Source organism: Schistocerca nitens, chromosome 5 (genome assembly GCF_023898315.1).
Source record: "Schistocerca nitens isolate TAMUIC-IGC-003100 chromosome 5, iqSchNite1.1, whole genome shotgun sequence".
In the NCBI taxonomy this organism is placed as follows: domain Eukaryota; kingdom Metazoa; phylum Arthropoda; class Insecta; order Orthoptera; family Acrididae; genus Schistocerca; species Schistocerca nitens.
In genome coordinates, this window is record NC_064618.1 from 613,033,383 (window position 1) to 613,052,597 (window position 19,215).

At 38.5% G+C, this 19,215-nt stretch overlaps 1 protein-coding gene and 1 pseudogene across 1 annotated transcript in view; one reads left to right on the top strand and one right to left on the bottom strand.

The window, feature by feature from the left end:
• Positions 1–19,215, top strand: part of LOC126259735 (calpain-C) — a 491,160-nt gene that overhangs the window by 463,351 nt on the left and 8,594 nt on the right. The window contains exons 15-17 of the mRNA XM_049956718.1: positions 190–337; positions 5,203–5,319; positions 18,492–18,550. Coding sequence (XP_049812675.1) covers positions 190–337; positions 5,203–5,319; positions 18,492–18,550 — 324 coding nt within the window. The remainder of the gene's footprint in view (positions 1–189; positions 338–5,202; positions 5,320–18,491; positions 18,551–19,215) is intronic.
• On the bottom strand, positions 4,094–4,211 carry LOC126261416 (5S ribosomal RNA; annotated as a pseudogene).

A 19,215-nucleotide genomic window follows, 5' to 3' on the forward strand; every position in this document is an offset into this window, starting at 1 on the left:
AAAGTACTGTACTCTTCTTCAGCATAGAGTGTGTAGCTATTAGGACAGCTTCAGAATTAAAAATTTTGTTCTGTAGACAGGAATTATTATAAACTGTTATAAAATACATGGGTGTATGTTCATTTAATCAATAATTTGCATTATTTAAGTTGCAATATACATCTGTATACATTTCTTAACCACAGACAGACGTCGGGTAGTGGAAGATTGAAATTCAATGATTTTAAAGATCTCATGTGCAGCTTAAAATACTGGCAGATAGCATTTAAGAACCACACAAAGGAAAAAACTGGAATATTAAAGGCAGAAAGGCTAAGGGATGCACTTTTGGAAGTTGGTAAGTCTATATTTTTACTGAAAGATTCATTCATTCATTCAGTCATCCATCCATCCATCCATCCATCCATCCATCTATCTATCCATCCACCCATCATGTTCTAAAGATACAGTAATGAATGAGTACATTCAGGGATATGGAACAAGTCAAAGTATACAGTAACATAAGACAAAAAAGGTAATAGAAACCATTGAGTTAAAGAGAAATACTGTGTATCCATAGGATATGTGGTTTGTAACTGAAAAAAACGTGTCATGATAATTTCTCCATTGACAAAACATTCTAAATTAGTCCCCAATTTATATCTCTGGGAGAGAACTGTCCAGGTTGGAGGTGACCACAATAAAAAGAGTGAATAACCAACAAAAGGTAACATTCTATGAGCCAGGACATGGAATGTCAAAAGTCGGAATTTTGGTAGGGAAGCTAGAAAGTCTTAAAAGGGAAATCCACAGGTTCAGGCTAAAGTGGATGCCAGTGAAATGAAATGAAAAGAAGAGGACAAATATGGGGTAATATCAACAGCAGTAGAAAATGGTGTAATAGGAGTGGGGTTTTATCTTGGACAGGGAGGTAGGGCAGAGAGTGAATTACTATGAACAGTTCACTGACAGATTATTCCATCACAATCAACAGGAAAAGCAGAACCAACAACTATAGTTTAGGTATACATGCTGATGTCATGAGTAGAAGATGAAAACAGTATTGTAAAAGGATAGATTGCTCCTCACCATACAGAGGAGGTGTAGTGTTATAGGCAGGCACAACAAAAAGACAACTATGTATTTGACCTCTCAGCCAAAACTCCTTCTTCTAAAGGATAAGATGTGTGTGTGAGCTGTACTTGTGTGAATGTGTGTGCCTGTGTGTTTTCTACTTTAGAGGAAAGCCTTTTGGCCAGAAGCTCAGATGAACAGCTGTCTTTTCTGTTGTGACTGGCTGAAACACAAAACCTCTTCTATTTGGTTAGTAGCAACCTATCCCTTTCACAATATTATTCTAATTCCATCCCAGGTTTTCCATCGTTTGTGGAAGATGAAGAGATAGAAAAAGTATATGAGGATATTGAATGCCTGGGCGCTGATGACCACGCTGTTTAGCGCCCGTAAACCTCAAACACACACACACACAATATTGAATGCGTAATTATGTATGTAAAGGGAGGTGAAAATTTAATATCATGTATGGTTGGAATAATGTATTAAGGGAAGGAACAGAAGTGGCAACCAAATGACTATTCAAATTGATTTGTAGAATGTTTGAGTCTTGAGATTTTAGAAACTATCATTCACATGTCTTGAAGGCAAGAAGGGTAGATCAGAGTGAGAACTTTTGCACAATCAGCTTAACAGCTTATGTGTCAAAGTTGGTGACAAGAATAATACAAAGAAGAATGAAAAACAAAGTTGAGAATGCGTTAGATGACAATCTGTTGATTTTACGAAAGGTAATGGTGCTATAGAGGCAGTTCTGACATCGTGCTTAGTAATGGATGCAAGATTTAACAAAAATCAAGACCTTTTCATAGGATTTGTCACCCTAGCAATGTAAAATGGTTAAAGATGTTTGAAGTTCTCAGGATGTTATGTGTGGGCTATAGGGAAAGATGGGCAATATACAATAGGTATAAGAACTGGGAGGTGAAAACAAAAATTGAAGATCTATTTCTAAGCCATCAGTTTTTGCAAGAATTAATGAAAAGGCTCTATATGTAAGGGTAACCAATTATTTCAGCTCACATAATTTGGCAGTTTGTTTTTAAAAGTGATTTTTAAGTTCACATGATTTACCATCAGTCATCCAGTTTGTTTTTAAAAACGGTTTAACAACTGAAAATGCTGCATTCTGGTTTCTCTGTGAAATACTGATGGATTGAACAAAGTTCTGAACGTTAGATGTCTTCTGTGATTTAATTAAGGTGTCCGATACGAAAGCGCTGGCAGGTCGATAGAAACACAAACAGACACATATATACACACAAAATTCAAGCTTTCGCAACAAACTGTTGCCTCATCAGGAAAGAGGGAAGGAGAGGGAAAGAAGAAAGGATGTGGGTTTTAAGGGAGAGGGTAAGGAGTCATTCCAATCCCAGGAGCGGAAAGACTTACCTTAGGGGGAAAAAAGGACGGGTATACACTCGCACACACACACATATCCATCCACACATATACAGACACAAGCAGACATATTTAATGATTTAATGTGTGTGTGTGTGTGTGTATATATATATATATATATATATATGTGTGGATGGATATGTGTGGATGGATATGTGTGTGTGCGAGTGTATACCTGTCCTTTTTTCCCCCTAAGGTAAGTCTTTCCGCTCCCGGGATTGGAATGACTCCTTACCCTCTCCCTTAAAACCCACATCCTTTCATCTTTCCCTCTCCTTCCCTCTTTCCTGACGAAGCAACCGTTGGTTGCGAAAGCTAGAATTTTGTGTGTGTGTTTGTGTTTTTTTTTGTGTGTCTATCGACCTGCCAGCGCTTTTGTTTGGTAAGTCTCATCATCTTTCTTTTTAGATATATATATATATATATATATATATATATATATATATATATATATATTTTTCTGTTTACTGATGACTCTGGCTAGGAAATGAAGGACATTGAGTGAAACATAGGTAATGTGTCAAATAGTGCAAATTAAAGACATAAATTCATAGCTTTTAGCAAATAAATTGATGGTAATCACACGAAGACTCAGTTTTTACCACAATTCAGCTAAAACTGATGTTTTGATTACTCAGGATGGGCATATGATTAATGAGTTTGAACATTCCAGATTCCTAGCTGTACAAATAGATAGTAAGCTGACATGAAAAGCTCATGTTCAAGATCTTATTTAAATACTGAATGCAGTTAGAACAGCTTTAGAACAGTATCTGCAGTAAATGATAGTCCAACATGAAAATTAATCTACTTAGTGTATTTTCATTCACTTCTGACATATAACATTATGTTCTGGGATAACTACTCCCATTCACAAAGAGTAGTTTTGGCTCATAAAAGGGCCGCTCAAGCAATGTGTGGTGTAAGTTAATGAACCTGTTGTCAACTCCTGTTGAGGACTCTGGGAATTCTGACATTTTCCTCTCAATATACATTTTCTTTAAGGCCATTTGCTGTTAACAGTATCAGCTTATTTACAAAAATTCACTGATTTCACCAAGTTAAGGCATAAATCCAAACTGCATACGAATCGCACCTCCTTGACTCTTGTGCAGAAATGTGTACAGTATTCTGCTGCATCCATTTTCATTAAGCTACCACAAGAATTAAAGGCAGTTCTGACCTAGCAGTAATCCTCACACTTTCAAGTCTAAATTGAAGGAATTCCACATAGCTTATTTCTTCTCTGCCAGCGCATTTTTGAAATAAATATTCTATGTCCAAATGAGCCACGTCTTCTGCACTGATAGAGGGCAGAACTCTGTAGATGCACTGGGGAGTTTGTTCAGTACACAGTTGTGTCATTGTTTCAGGTCTGAACATAGATTGATGCACTGCATGCAAATGTTCTACGTTGTAGTGTGGCATATGAAACAAGCACTCTATCATCAGGCCACAAGTGGCCCGTCGTGACCATCTGACCGCCGTGTCATCCTCAGCCTAGGATGTGGATAGGAGGGGCGTGTGGTCAGCACACCGCTCTCCCGGTCGTTACGATGGTTTTCTTTGACCAGAGCCGCAACTATTTGGTCGAGTAGCTCCCCAGTTGGCATCACGAGGCTGAGTGCACCCTGAAAAATGGCAACAGCACATGGCAGCCCGGATGGTCACTCATCCAAGTGTCAGCCACACCTGACAGCGCTTAACTTCGGTGATCTAACGGGAACCGGTGTGTCCACTGCAGCAAGGCTGTTGCCATATGAAACAAGTATGCAAGAAAATTACTGTCAGTTTGTGCAAAATGATTAACAACCTAGTGAGATAATGGCTGCATTGTCATTGTGTGGTAACTGGCTCATTAGTAAAGCGAGAAAACATGGCACAACACGATAGTTGGGGGTCACCAGTGTGGAACTCTGGTATGTAGTGATAGTGAATGATAGACAACATAGTGGTATGGAGTACACAACACATTTTATTTTATAGTAATTCTATACAAATGAGGATACATGATGCAGTGCACCTGAACAAACTGTGCTCGTCAACCGTCATAGATAAGGCCGTGAGTTGTTTTCTCTGGCCAGTGATGCTAATGTTTCCACAACTTACTCTGTATTAAAAATAAAATGTCAATAAACTCCTTAATACTGTTCACACATATGCCATTTAAATATAATCAAGTAAAATATAAAAAGAACTGCTACCTTCTCAGTTGTGCTGTCATCTGCTTAAACTTGATTCAGCAGAAACTGGGAGGATTCAGGCAAGTATTATTTTATTCAGCTCCTGCCAGTATTTGTGACCAACTAATCTTCATTACAACAACAGCAGTGCATTTGTTGAAAACTATCTTTCATTTGCTGTACTGAATTTAGATAGTTCTGCAAGAAAATGAGGTCTAAACAGCTCACAGGTTACCTCAGTGAAACAAACAATTACAGTCGATTATATGAAATAATTAGGTAGCCATTTGTGAAGATTTTACAGATACTGGGCATATGATGGACAACCTTTAAAAGTACACCTTGAGATCTCTTACAGTAATGACACATAAACTAAGGAGGCAATGAAGAACCTTCTCATGAGAACCACCAATGTTATTTCTACCACAATCTCCAATTCATTTTATGATATTCCCTCTCCACATTTATCTAATACATAAGTTTTATAACTCTGACAAACTTTTAAATATGTAAGTAATTATTGAAAAAGTGTTCATTCTTAAAGAAGTATGATTTAATTTTTTAGGATTCCAACTTAACACAGATGTTCTATCTATCTTAATTCTTCGCTACATGAGAAAGGATGGAACTTTGCGATTTGGTGATTTTGTGTCTGCTATTCTTCATCTCACTGTGGCATTTAGTAAGTATCAATTTAAATTGTGTTAAAGAATAAATATTACTCATACTATGCAGAGAGTACCAGAGAGATTAGATTTCATTATTGACTTAATTTTATATAATAAAAAAATATTACGTGTTCTAACTGTCGCTATATATATTTTATTTTAGTTTTTGGAGTTAATAAGCTGCAATTGAAAATAATATTTTTATGAAGAAAGTTGGTATGATGTTACTTGGATGATTATTTGTGCATTTATATCATTTTTCCTTTCAGCACAAAAAAATTACTCAAATAAGCAGTGCAAAATGCTCTTAAAATTAACATGATGAAATTATCCAAATTAGAATTACAGGTTGCACAAACAGGAAAGCCAAGAAAATTGTAACTGGAATATTACTGAAATGATAAACATGTTCTGGCAATTGAAAATGATATCGGAAGAGTTCAGGGAGCTTTATGAGAATTAACAGTGTTTTACCCACATAAATAACTGTATGTAGCTTTAGAACATACAAAATTAGCTTTTTATTGTTCTGATAAAAGAAACTAAAGGGAAGTGGACTGAACTTAAAGTAATAAGGCAAAGTCAACAAAACTTACCATGTTGGAGGGTTCATTTGATTTTATTCAGTTCATATTGCCATGACACACAAGTACAAAAATGTATCACTATCACTCAGCTTCCCCTGGCCCCTGCACTTGCCCCATTGCCCCCTATTGTGTGGAGCACCTAGAACGTCCAGATACTTGAATAAGATTTGCCAACTGACTCTTGAGTGGATCGGATTTTATGGTGGCAGCAGTGCTGTTGACTGCAGTGTTGGAGTATCCCCAAGTTGTGAGGCAGGGATGATCAGTGTCTTGGACGTATGAACTGGTGACTCTGGACTGGTTGTGGCTTGAGGTGTTGGCAAAGTTTACAGGGCCATTGAGAGTAAACTCCATGCCTGTCTAACATGTTCTATGGAAACTTTCAAGTGTGTGCCATTGTATAGAATGTCCATGGTGTGATCCCATCTAGTCATCTACTCTGCTGGGAAATGGACAGTGTGCAGCAGCTGTAGCAGTGATTGGACAGATCCATTATGCAGCATCACATGTGAACAGCTATGCAAGTCTTTGTGCACAAACATCTGATGTCTGACATGTGAGAAGAAGGTGAGCAGCAGTTTTGGTGCAGTGGTGTTCAAACTGCTGAACTAAATGTGGAAATTCCGTTGTGTCAAGCAGTGGTGCTGACACTAAGTAGTCATCTGAAATGTAAAGGTGATTGTAATGAACAATTTTGGGCTTGGATGCATGGATATCAGGTTTGTATGCTGTTTGGAGACCTAAAAGCACTATGGGAAGTACTTCTGTCCACTTTTCTTGGCAACACATTTGTGATGTTTTTAAGGTTCTGTGACACCTTCTATCATACTATTACTAGTGGGGTGGTAGCTAATTGTATGGTGTTACTAAAAGCTGCACAGTTTGGCTGGTTTCTGGAACAGAGTGGATTCAAATTGGTGACCTTGATGGCTGTAACGTGTAGAGAGCAGCCAAAATGTGTTTTGACTGAGATGTCAGCAGGTGGCGTTGCCTGTGCCAACCTTGTACATCTGCCTATGGCCATGTTAAGTATCTGTATCCATGTGACACTGGATCAGGTTCAACCATACTAGTGTGAACAGGGGTAAATCTAACTGTTGCACCTCTGAAGTTACCAACTTCAGCGTCCATGTGACAATCCAATTTACACCGTAGGCAGGGTATGCAAGAAAGTACCCATGCATGTGTGTCTGCATGCAGTCTGACTGTAGTATTGACCTCCAGATGAGATAAGCTGTGGACACTGCCAAAGGTTGTCTTGAGAAGCTTCTACAAGTGAATGGAACTTAGAGTTGGGCACAGGAATCTGCTTGAGCATAGCCCTGTAGATGAGTTGTCAACAACTGTTGTAACTATGAATCCATGGCCTGCTCAACAGTAAGTTCTTTGTAGTCTGTAATCCATCTCATACCAGAAAAGTAGTTAGCCAGTACATTTTCAGCATCTATTATGAGTGTCTGTTTTAAAGTGTCTTATGAACTCAATATGTCAAAACTGCCTTAATGAGCACTTGTCATTGATGTTCTTGAATGCTGAAGTAATGGGTTTTTGATCTGCAAATGTAGTCACTCATCAACCTTCTATTTGTGGTCAGAAGTAAAACTGATAACAGCTCTGCATCATATGCATTCCACTTTTGTTGTGCTGGCTGCAAGTTCTTACAGAAAAATGTGAGTCACTGCCTGTGTTACTCTAATTGCTACAGCTGGTTGCTGACTGATTTACAGTGATGACTATAGCTATATGTGCATGAGATATCAAGTGGGTGAATAAGACTGCCTGTCTTAAGCTCGTCTGAAGGTCATAGAACACTTTGTCCATTGTGGGTGTCCACTTAACAGGTCCACATCCATTGACATCATGACCTGCAGCTGCATTCATGAGTGGTTTCTGTACAGCCACTGTTGCCAGGAGGTGATAGCAGTAAAAATTTACTATACCCAGGAATCTGCTGACTTTGGCAGAGATTATAGCTTTGTAATCTTCTCTGACAATGGCAGGATGTTGTTGGCTGAAAGAATGTTGCCCACAAAAATGATCTTCCTGGTGATGCACTGGCTTTCGTTTAATACTGTTCCATCATTTAAAAGCCATAGATGTACTTTGCATCTATTTTGCTAAAGTCCAGAATTTAATCTCTTAAAATGGATCATAAACAAGTGTGGTGCATACAGTTTAAAATAAATAATTTTCCTAGCTACATTCCAGTATACATCATCCTCTTGGCTGAAATGTTATCACAATTGATCAAATTTCATTCTGTATTCAAGATGGCAGCTTACAACAATGCTGCTACTTACTGTTCCATTGTGATCCTACTCTCGGCAATTCTAAATCTGAAGTAGTCAGTCCATTGTACATGTAATGTTCCTCATTACATCTACAGAGCCTTTATATCACAAGTTGGAGATAGCCTGTCTCTTGCAGTCGTAATGAGTCTTTGAGCCATATAAATCACTTGCTTGGTTGTGCATGAACATTTGTTCTACATGAGAAAAAAATGCCCCTCGTGGGAGCAACAAACACAGATGTTGTTCCTGGGCTTAAGCACCAGGGGAAATCATTTAAGTAACAAAACAAAATGAAATTACTTTGAGTACCTCATCCACAAAATGTTGTCCTTTCTGAGTGACATTGTTGAGGCCAAAAGGTGGGAATAAAAATTCAAGGAAACCAAATGCTGTGATAACTGCTGTCTTCAGAATGTCACCAGTCATTACTGGTATCTTGTTACATGCTTTTTTAGTCAAGGATACTAAAAATCTTTGTGCCAGCTAGTACTCTGGTGAAATCCTTTATGCTGGAGTCTGGATACCTATCTCTAGTATTCACCAAATGGCCTCAAAGAGTGATCTTTCTTGCAGATGGTGTAAGGGCTGTCAGACTGGCATGTGCTCAAATGTTGACTTTGCCTTTGTTAAGAATTCAGGTGCAGTTCTGTGCACATAGTGAGATGGTTGTCTGGGTATACTTCAGATGTGGTGGACTGTATTGTGCTTGATGCCATTGCAGTGAACCTGTACCTGCACCTCACTTGATGGTTTAATTGTGCAGTGCTCAGAGGGCTCCTGCATTGTAGTTGTGCTATGTTTATTAGAGGTGAATTGATTGTTGATTCTTTGTAACACATTGTAAGCAGTGTGGCCTCTAGTCTGGCACCTAAACTAGGTTCAGAGATGTCAACAATTACAAGTGACCATGTGAAAGGCCTGGAAAAACCAACGTTGAAGGTGAACACCTTTCTGATTGCTCTGATTGCCTTCAACTGTGCTTGGACATCCTGTTTGTTGTCTGTCATGTGGCAACAGGTGATAATGGAGTGTGGCCAGTCTGACCAGATATCAGAATCAGCCTCTTTGAGGAACATCATGCCTGTGTGCATCTCTGACAATTACAGTCATTTTGACATCTTGAATGTGTGTGTTGAGGTGCTTTCTGACAACAGTATGCAGATGCTCCACTGCTACTGTGGATTGTAGATGCTCTGGCCATTTGAGTAAATGCATAGTTTGTTCCACTTTGCAGCATGTTGGCCCAATGGTTTTTAGCACCAACATACCCCATTGGATCTCTTCCTCTGATAATGAGTTCAACTGTTAGCACCTTGTCATTGCTGCCACATGCACTTCTGCTTTGCCAGCACTTCCAACATGGTTCTTAAGCTTGGAATTTTATCTGAAATGTCTGACAGATGTTGTGACATTATGGCCACGCAATCCAGAATCATCGCATTGGGTGAACTCAGCTGGCAACGCTCCACCAATGTCATGGCAGTTGTTGTAGGCTACTTGAGCATTTCATGGATCCTATAAGTAAACTGCAGTGATTTATTGGGTGACTTATCATATAGTGTTGTGGTTTGTTGGTCCAAGCTGTTTATCACTAAGGTGACTTACTCATGGTCATTGATGACTTGTTGCCGCTTGGATATGTTCTCCATTATCACAAACCATGTTTTCCATTGGGTCAGCATAAAGGCGGTATCTGTAGTTGCAAGTATGGTGGGGATGAACTGCTGGACTGACAGACAGATATCTCATTGCTATGAACTGTGGTTGTGACTCTCTCATAGGGCTCATTGTTACAGATGGTTGTGTCCCAGGAGTGATAGGTTTTACGTCAAGACTAACATCATCTTCTGTCTTATCAGAAATGTTCACCATGCTGTGATATGTGAGCTTTGCAGAATTAATGCCATATTTGTTGTACTAAATGGGCTTCATGCTTGTATTTGATGGATCAAGCAAGCTCCAAAACTTTGTCATTGTAGAGTTTGCTGAGTTTTTCAGTGTTGGCATGGAATAGGCTGCCATTGGCACTTGTACATATAACTGTTGTTTGTCAAAAATGGCATCCATGGGAAGGCACAAAAGTTCTTAGATGGGGTCACAAATTTTGTGGCCTCTTAGTTTAACAACATAAATAATTAAATGTGGTTTTAGAATGTATAGAATTGAGTTTTTGTTCTTTAAAAATGCAAATAAGAATGTTTGAAAAGAAACTAAAGGGAAATGCATTGAACTTAAATTATTATGCCAAAGATAACCAACAAAGCATGTCAAGACAGTTCATATCTACATCTTGATATTATCACAACATGAAAGTACAAAAATGTATCACTGCCACAAGCTTTATTTTTGGGCAGGGAATGCAAACAATGTGAATGAGTAGGGAATTACTGCTTGATTCTGTCTTAATATTGTCATGTGATGTGTTTGTATACTGAAACTAGCTTAGCACTTGCTGTTTTGCTTGTGTAGACTGTATGGCCTGCAGAGATGTCTTTTGTTTTTATTTAATCAACTTTTGTTGTTGTTCACAAATTGCAGCACCTTCTAAGCTTTACTTGCTAATTAAGGCCATACAAGCATAGTCTTTTCCAAATGTACTTCTGACCAAAATGTGATTCTGGTAGCCTTTTACGTTCTTGAGGAGATATTTCCATAATGGCTTTTGGCCCCTAACAAATATTCCTTTATGTCTAACCAAGTAGTGAAATATCAGTTTTCATAAACTTAGCCTTGAAATTTTTTTAATGTGACAAAATATTTTCTTAAAAGTTTTCAGCCCCTGTTGCACTTTGGGTTGATTTTCCAGAAACACTGAAACACACTTTTTTTTCTTTTTCTTTTTAATTTCTAACCGAGAAGTGAAATAGCAATAGTCATAGTTGTAGCTTAAAAATCCTTCAGTACTTCTCTAGCAATTATTTATTTTCAAAAAACTTTCACCACTGTTGTACCCCCTTAACAGTTGAATTTCCAAAAATGCTGTAACATGTATTTTTTTTGTTTTCTGACTGAGAAACCAAATACCGGTTTTCGTAGTTTTAGATTAAAAATTCCCTTAATAGTGATGTGCTTTCAAAAAGCCTTTCATCCCCTATTTCAACCCCTTGGATGTGGAATTTCAGACAGTTCTTTCTTAAGTGATGCCTACATATTAAGTTCCACACCCTGTTCTCAAGTTTCCATTCTTAGGAGTTTTGGCTTGTTGATGATGAGTCAGTGAATCAGTCTGACCCTATTTCATTCCCTTAGGGATTGAATTTCTAAAAACAGTGAAACACATTTTTTCCATCTCTAACCAAGAAGCCGAAAACCAATTTCCAAAGATTTAGCTTTAAAAATGCTTTTGCATTTCATAAAAAGTTTCGTCCCCTGTTTCACTCCCTTATGAGTTGAGTTTCCAAAAACAGTGACATGTGCATGTTTTATTTCTAACAGAGAAGCTAAATACAAATTTTCATATATTTAGCTTCAAAAATGCTTTCACAATGAAATATTTCCATAAAAGCTTTCATCCCCCATTTCACCCTCATAGGGGTTGAATACCAAAAACAGTGAAACATATGTTTTTTTTAATTTCTAACTGAGAAGTCCCCCCCATGAACCATGGACCTTGCCGTTGGTGGAGAGGCTTGCGTGCCTCAGCGATACAGATGGCCGTACTGTAGGTGCAGCCACAACGGAGGGGTATCTGTTGAGAGGCCAGACAAACATGTGGTTCCTGAAGAGGGGCAGCAGCCTTTTCAGTAGTTGCAGGGGCAACAGTCTGGATGATTGACTGATCTGGCCTTGTAACATTAACCAAAACGGCCTTGCTGTGCTGGTACTGTGAACGGCTGAAAGCAAGGGGAAACTACAGCCGTAATTTTTCCCGAGGACATGCAGCTTTACTGTATGATTAAATGATGATGGCGTCCTCTTGGGTAAAATATTCCGGAGGTAAAATAGTCCCCCATTCGGATCTCCGGGCGGGGACTACTCAAGAGGACGTCGTTATCAGGAGAAAGAAAACTGGCGTTCTACGGATCGGAGCGTGGAATGTCAGATCCCTTAATCGGGTAGGTAGGTTAGAAAATTTGAAAAGGGAAATGGATAGCTTAAAGTTAGATATAGTGGGAATTAGTGAAGTTCGGTGGCAGGAGGAACAAGACTTCTGGTCAGGTGAATACAGGGTTATAAACACAAAGTCAAATAGGGGTAATGCAGGAGTAGGTTTAATAATGAATAGGAAAATAGGAACGCGGGTAAGCTACTACAAACAGCTTAGTGAACGCATTAATGTGGCCAAGATAGACACAAAGCCCATGCCTACTACAGTAGTAAAAGTTTATATGCCAAGTAGCTCTGCAGATGATGAAGAAATTGATGAAATGTATGACGAGATAAAAGAAATTATTCAGGTAGTGAAGGGAGACAAAAATTTAATAGTCATGGGTGACTGGAATTCGTCAGTAGGAAAAGGGAGATAAGGAAACATAGTAGGTGAATATGGATTGGGGGGAAGAAATGAAAGAGGAAGCCGCCTTGTAGAATTTTGCACAGAGCATAACTTAATCATAGCTAACACTTGGTTCAAGAATCATGAAAGAAGGCTGTGTACATGGAAGAACCCTGGAAATACTAGAAGGTTTCAGATAGATTATATAATCGTAAAACAGAGATTTAGGAACCAGGTTTTAAATTGTAAGACATTTCCAGTGGCAGATGTGGACTGACCAAACTCTATTGGTTATGAACTGTAAATTAAAACTGAAGAAACTGCAAAAAGGTGGGAATTTAAGGAGATGGGACCTGGATAAACTGAAAGAACCAGAGGTTGTAGAGAGTTTCAGGGAGAGCATAAGGGAACAATTGACAGGAATGGGGGAAAGAAATACAGTAGAAGGAGAATGGGTAGCTTTGAGGAATGAAATAGTGAAGGCAGCAGATGTTCAAGTAGGTAAACAGACGAGGGCTAGTAGAAATCCTTGGATAACAGAAGATATACTGAATTTAATTGATGAAAGGAGAAAATACAAAAATGCAGTAAGTGAAGCAGGCAAAAGGGAATACAAACGTCTCAAAAATGAGATCGACAGAAAGTGCAAAATGGCTAAGCAGGGATGGCTAGAGGACAAATGTAAGGATGTAGAGGCTTGTCTCACTAGGGGTAAGATAGATACTGCCTACAGGAAAATTAAAAGAGACCTTTGGAGAGAAGAAAACCACTTGTATGAATATCAAGAGCTCAGATGGCAACCAAGTTCTAAGCAAAGAAGGGAAGGCAGAAAGGTGGAAGGAGTATATAGAGGGTTTATACAAGGGCGATGTACTTGAGGACAATATTATGGAAATGGAAGAGGATGTAGATGAAGATGAAATGGGAGATAAGATACTGCGTGAAGAGTTTGACAGAGCACTGAAAGACCTGAGTTGAAACAAGGCCCCGGGAGTAGACAACATTCCATTAGAACTACTGATGGCCTTGGGAGAGCCAGTCATGACAAAACTCTACCATCTGGTGAGCAAGATGTATGAGACAGGCGAAATACCCACAGACTTCAAGAAGAATATAATAATTCCAATCCCAAAGAAAGCAGGTGTTGACAGATGTGAAAATTACCAAACTATCAGTTTAATAAGACACAGCTGCAAAGTACTAACGCGAATTCTTTACAGACGAATGGAAAAACTGGTAGAAGCGGACCTCGGGGAAGATCAGTTTGGATTCCGTAGAAATGTTGGAACACGTGAGGCAATACTAACCTTACGACTTATCTTAGAAGAAAGATTAAGAAAAGGCAAACCTACGTTTCTAGCATTTGTAGACTTAGAGAAAGCTTTTGACAACGTTAACTGGAATACTCTCTTTCAAATTCTGAAGGTGGCAGGGGTAAAATACAGGGAGCGAAAGGCTATTTACAATTTGTACAGAAACCAGATGGCAGTTATAAGAGTCGAGGGGCATGAAAGGGGAGCAGTGGTTGGGAAAGGAGTGAGACAGAGTTGTAGCCTCTCCCCGATGTTATTCAATCTGTATATTGAGCAAGCAGTAAAGGAAACAAAAGAAAAATTCGGAGTAGGTATTAAAATTCATGGAGAAGAAGTAAAAACTTTGAGGTTTGCCGATGACATTGTAATTCTGTCACAGACAGCAAAGGACTTGGAAGAGCAGTTGAACGGAATGGACAGTGTCTTGAAAGGAGGATATAAGATGAACATCAACAAAAGCAAAATGAGGATAATGGAATGTAGTCAAATTAAATCGGGTGATGCTGAGGGGATTAGATTAGGAAATGAGACACTTAAAGTAGTAAAGGAGTTTTGCTATTTAGGGAGTAAAATAACTGATGATGGTCGAAGTAGAGAGGATATAAAATGTAGACTGGCAATGGCAAGGAAATCGTTTCTGAAGAAGAGAAATTTGTTAACATCGAGTATAGATTTAAGTGTCAGGAAGTCGTTTCTGAAAGTATTTGTATGGAGTGTAGCCATGTATGGAAGTGAAACATGGACAATAACCAGTTTGGACAAGAAGAGAATAGAAGCTTTCGAAATGTGGTGCTACAGAAGAATGCTGAAGATAAGGTGGGTAGATCACGTAACTAATGAGGAGGTATTGAATAGGATTGGGGAGAAGAGAAGTTTGTGGCACAACTTGACTAGAAGAAGGGATTGGTTGGTAGGACATGTTTTGAGGCATCAAGGGATCACAAATTTAGCATTGGAGGGCAGCGTGGATGGTAAAACCGTAGAGGGAGACCAAGACCACAACAACAACAACAACAACAACAACAACTGAGAAGTCAAATTTTAATTTTCATAGATTTTGCTTTAAAAATGCTTTCATAATAAAATATTTTCATAAAAAGTCTCATCCTCTTTTTCACTGACTTAGGGCTCAATTTCCAAAAACAATGATGCATGTATTCTTTTATTTTTAATTGAGGAGTCCAATACCTGTGTTCATTGATGAAGCTTTAAGAATACCGAAGTAGTTCTTTAATAATGATATGTTTATAAAAGAAGGCTTTCACCCAACATTTCACACCCATTGGGCTAAATTTCCAAAACTGCTGATACATGTATTTCTTTATATCTGACTGAGAAATCATACCAATTTTCGTATGTCTAGATTCAAAATTGCCTTAATAGTGACATTTTTCAAAAAACCCTTCATCCCCTATTTCACTCCCTTAGGGTTGGAATTTTGAAAACCCCTTGTTAAACAAAGCCTACAGTATAAGGTCCACATCTTCTCCAAATTTCAAGTTTCTATTCTTAGGAGTTTGGGCTGGGTGATGATGAGTCACTCAGGACGTTACCTTTTATACACTGAAGAGCCAAAGAAACTGATACATCTGCCCTAATATCGTGTAGGGCCCCCGCGAGCATGCAGAAGTTCTGCAACACAACATGGCATGGAATCGACTAATGTCTGCAGTAGTGCTGGAGGGAACTGACACCATGAATCCTGCAGGGCTGTCCATAAATCTGTAAGAGTAGGAGGGGATGAGATCTCTTCTGAACAGCAAGTTGCACGGCATCACAGATATGTTCAGTAATGTTCATGTCTGGGGAATATGGTGGCCAGCAGAAGTGTTTAAACTCAGAAGAGTGTTCATGAAGCCACTCTGTAGCAATTATGGACGTGTGGGGTGTCACATTATCCTGCTGGAATTGGCCATCGGAATGCACAATGGACATGAATGCATGCAAGTGATCAGACAGGATGCTTATATACATGTCAATGGTGTTTGTCATCTAATTTTACTGGCCAAAAGCTATATTTTGTGACAGTCTTTTTTTTTTGTGCCTATCTGCGACTCAGCATCTTTGCTATATGCTGGGTAGCAATTTTCCTTTTCACAATATTGTCACCTGTCAGAGTCGTATCTAGATGTATCGAGGGTCCCATATCACTCCAACTGCACACACCCAACACCATTACAGAGCCTCTACCAGCTTGAACAGTCCCTGCTGACATGCAGGGTCGATGGTTCATAAGGTTGTCTCCATAACCTACACATCGATTCGCTTGATGAAATTTGAAGTGACTCATTTGACCAGTAACATGTTTCCAGTGATCAAAAGTCCAATGTTGGTGTTGATGGATCCACGCAAGGCATAAAGCTTTGTGTGATGCAGTCATCAAGGGTACACGAATGGACCTTGGGCTCCAAAAGCCCATGTCGATCATGTTTCACTGAAAGGTTTGCACGCTATCACTTGCTGATAGCCTGGTATTGAAATCTGAAGCAATATGTGAAAGGGTTGCACTTCTGTCATGTTGAATGATTCTCTTCTCATTGGTCCTGTTCTTGCAGGATCTTTTTCCAGCCACAGTGATGTTGGATATTTGATGTTTCACTGGATTCCTGCTATTCACGCTCCATTAGTGAAATGGTTGTATGGGAAAATCCCCATTTCATCACTACGTTGGAGATGCTGTGTCCCATTGCTCATGTGCCAACTATAATACTACATTCAAACTCACTTAAATCTTGATAAACTGCCATTGTAGCAGTAATAACTGATCTAACAACTGTTCCAGACACTTGTTGTCTTATATGGGCATTGCTGACTGCAGCACTGTATTCTGCCTAAGAGGTTAGTTGTTCATTTGAAAAACCAAAGGCAGCATTATGAAGCAAATTCTCTGTGGATGTAAAGTAGAGAAATTAAAATGAGTGTGCTGCAGTCATAACATATACCATGTTAACACAAACCTTAACTGATAAAATAATCCTAAAATTAATCTTTCCCCACAGGATCTTGAAAGAAAGGGCAGGAAGGAAAATAATGAGGTAGAGAAAAAAATAAAGTTGAAGAGATTCATAGTGGCTGTTTTGAAATTAAAATGGAAATTGCACTTAGATTTCTCATGGTAAAAGTTACTGTTCAGGGAAAAGATGGGTAGATTACATCAGGACAAAGTTGAGATATATTGGGATGCATAAAGCTGAAAACCATACTACAAGGAGAAAGTACTGGGTGGAAAAATGGTTGATAATGATGATGACTTGTATATTGGTAATGCCCATCTGAAGCCCATAATAATTGAGCTATCCTGCAGTTGAACCTCAATTCTCCATTAATCTTTGAAAATAATTGGCTAATTTTAAAAGGGAAATAGCTCCCAAGTGCACTTGTGAGATTTGCTCACTTATAATGTACTACATTTCAATAGCTATAATTGGTTTACTATTCTTTTTCTTTAAGAACTGCTGCCATATTCACATGTTTGAATGGAAAAGCAAACTTTTCTTCTTACACCTCAGAAAAATTGGGAAACTGAAGTTATATGTAACTTGAACAATGCATACAAAATGTAGACTGCTAAATAACAAGCAAAACTTCATTGAAAAAGATAAATATGTGAATATCTAACATAAATGTAAGTGTGAGAATGTCTCTTTCTCAAAGCAGTATGAACTTTTGAGATGTGGTGTTTCAGAAGAATGCTGGAGATTAGATCATCAGATTGGATAATGAATACAGAAGTACTGAAATGAGATGGGGACAAAGATCTTCATGGCATTACTTTCAAAAAGAGGGGGTAGCTCGATAGGATACACTCTGAAGCAACAAAAAGTAGTTAATTTAATAATGAAGGGAAGTGGGGAAGGTAAAATGCATAAGGAGAGATCAAAGCTTGAGTACAATAAGAAGGTAGGATGCAGTATTTGTACAAAAATGGGGACACTTGAAGAGGATAGACTAGTCTGGACAGCTGCACCAAACTAGTCTTAAGACTGAAAAAGTAACAGCAACAACAAGAAGCTACAAAATTCTAGTAATCTTGCTATGTGTGCAGTTAATCATTGGTATGCTGTTCTGCACTATATTTGATTTGTTTGTAAGTGTACATTGTGAGCAGACTTTGTAAGAACAGAATAGTTTTTTCAGGGTTATTTGTTGTAATTAAATACTTGTCTCCACATTACAAGATGTGTACTCATGGCTGCTACATCAAGTTGATGTTCAGTCACTATTGTGTTGTTTGCTTTGTAGTGCAACTGTGTTTTAAACTCACTTATTGTTAGAAACTGTTAGCTTTTGGATTATTATTTCCTGAACTACATGCATTTGTACAATTTCTATGGGTTTTCTTTCTTTTTTACAATATGTCCCATGTAAGACCAGTATGTTTCATGCCCAAGATTCAAGTAACAATGAATTAACTAAAAAAGAATAGATAATAGTAACATGAGGAGTACTGGTTTCATGTGGGTCACCCAGTATCTTATATTACATTTTTGTACTTTTGGTTAAAGGTGTTATCACCAAAGTGTGTCAGTAAATAAAAATATATCTTTTGTTTCATTTCAGATGTTTTCGAATCAAAGGATCCTTTGCAGAATGGAAGTATTAAACTAAGCCTTGCAGAGGTATGTTTCATCATTGCATAGCAGCAATTAATTATTTTTTCGAGCTGGGAGCTATGAATGTAGCTATTTCAGTCCATTCGTTAGCAGTAGAGTTATTTTCTCATTACTTTATGTAGTTTACACACAATTTGAGTAAACTGACAATTCTACTTAGCTTGCAAGCAGTACCCATGTTTGTAAACTAGAATTTCAAATAAATAGAAAGTTTAACTGATGTTATATGAAATAAACTGGTCCATCAGCAGATCCAGCAGTAGAACAATAAAAACAGCAACAGGAGGGGGAAAAATTGGTAATTCTGAATGCAAAAAACAATAATAATATTGGTAATTGTATTGGAGTTGCAAACTGCAAAGTTATCTACAAACAAAGAGAGTTTAACGGAACTCCTGAGCATGTAGGAAATGCCATTGACAGTGACAGCAAACAGTGTGACATAGAGTATACTGCTTGGGGGTGGGGATGGGGGTGGGAGGGGGGAGAGGGAGGAGGTGGGGGGAGGGCATTCTCTGGAATGCAGTGGTCTGACAAGGCATCACCAACATGATCTCAAAAGCACCAGTGCCCAAGAAAGGACTGGATAAGAATTGGCAGACATACACATAGTCCCCATTCACGAAACTCGTGAAAGATGATGTACCTCCGATTGATGTTGTACACTTCTC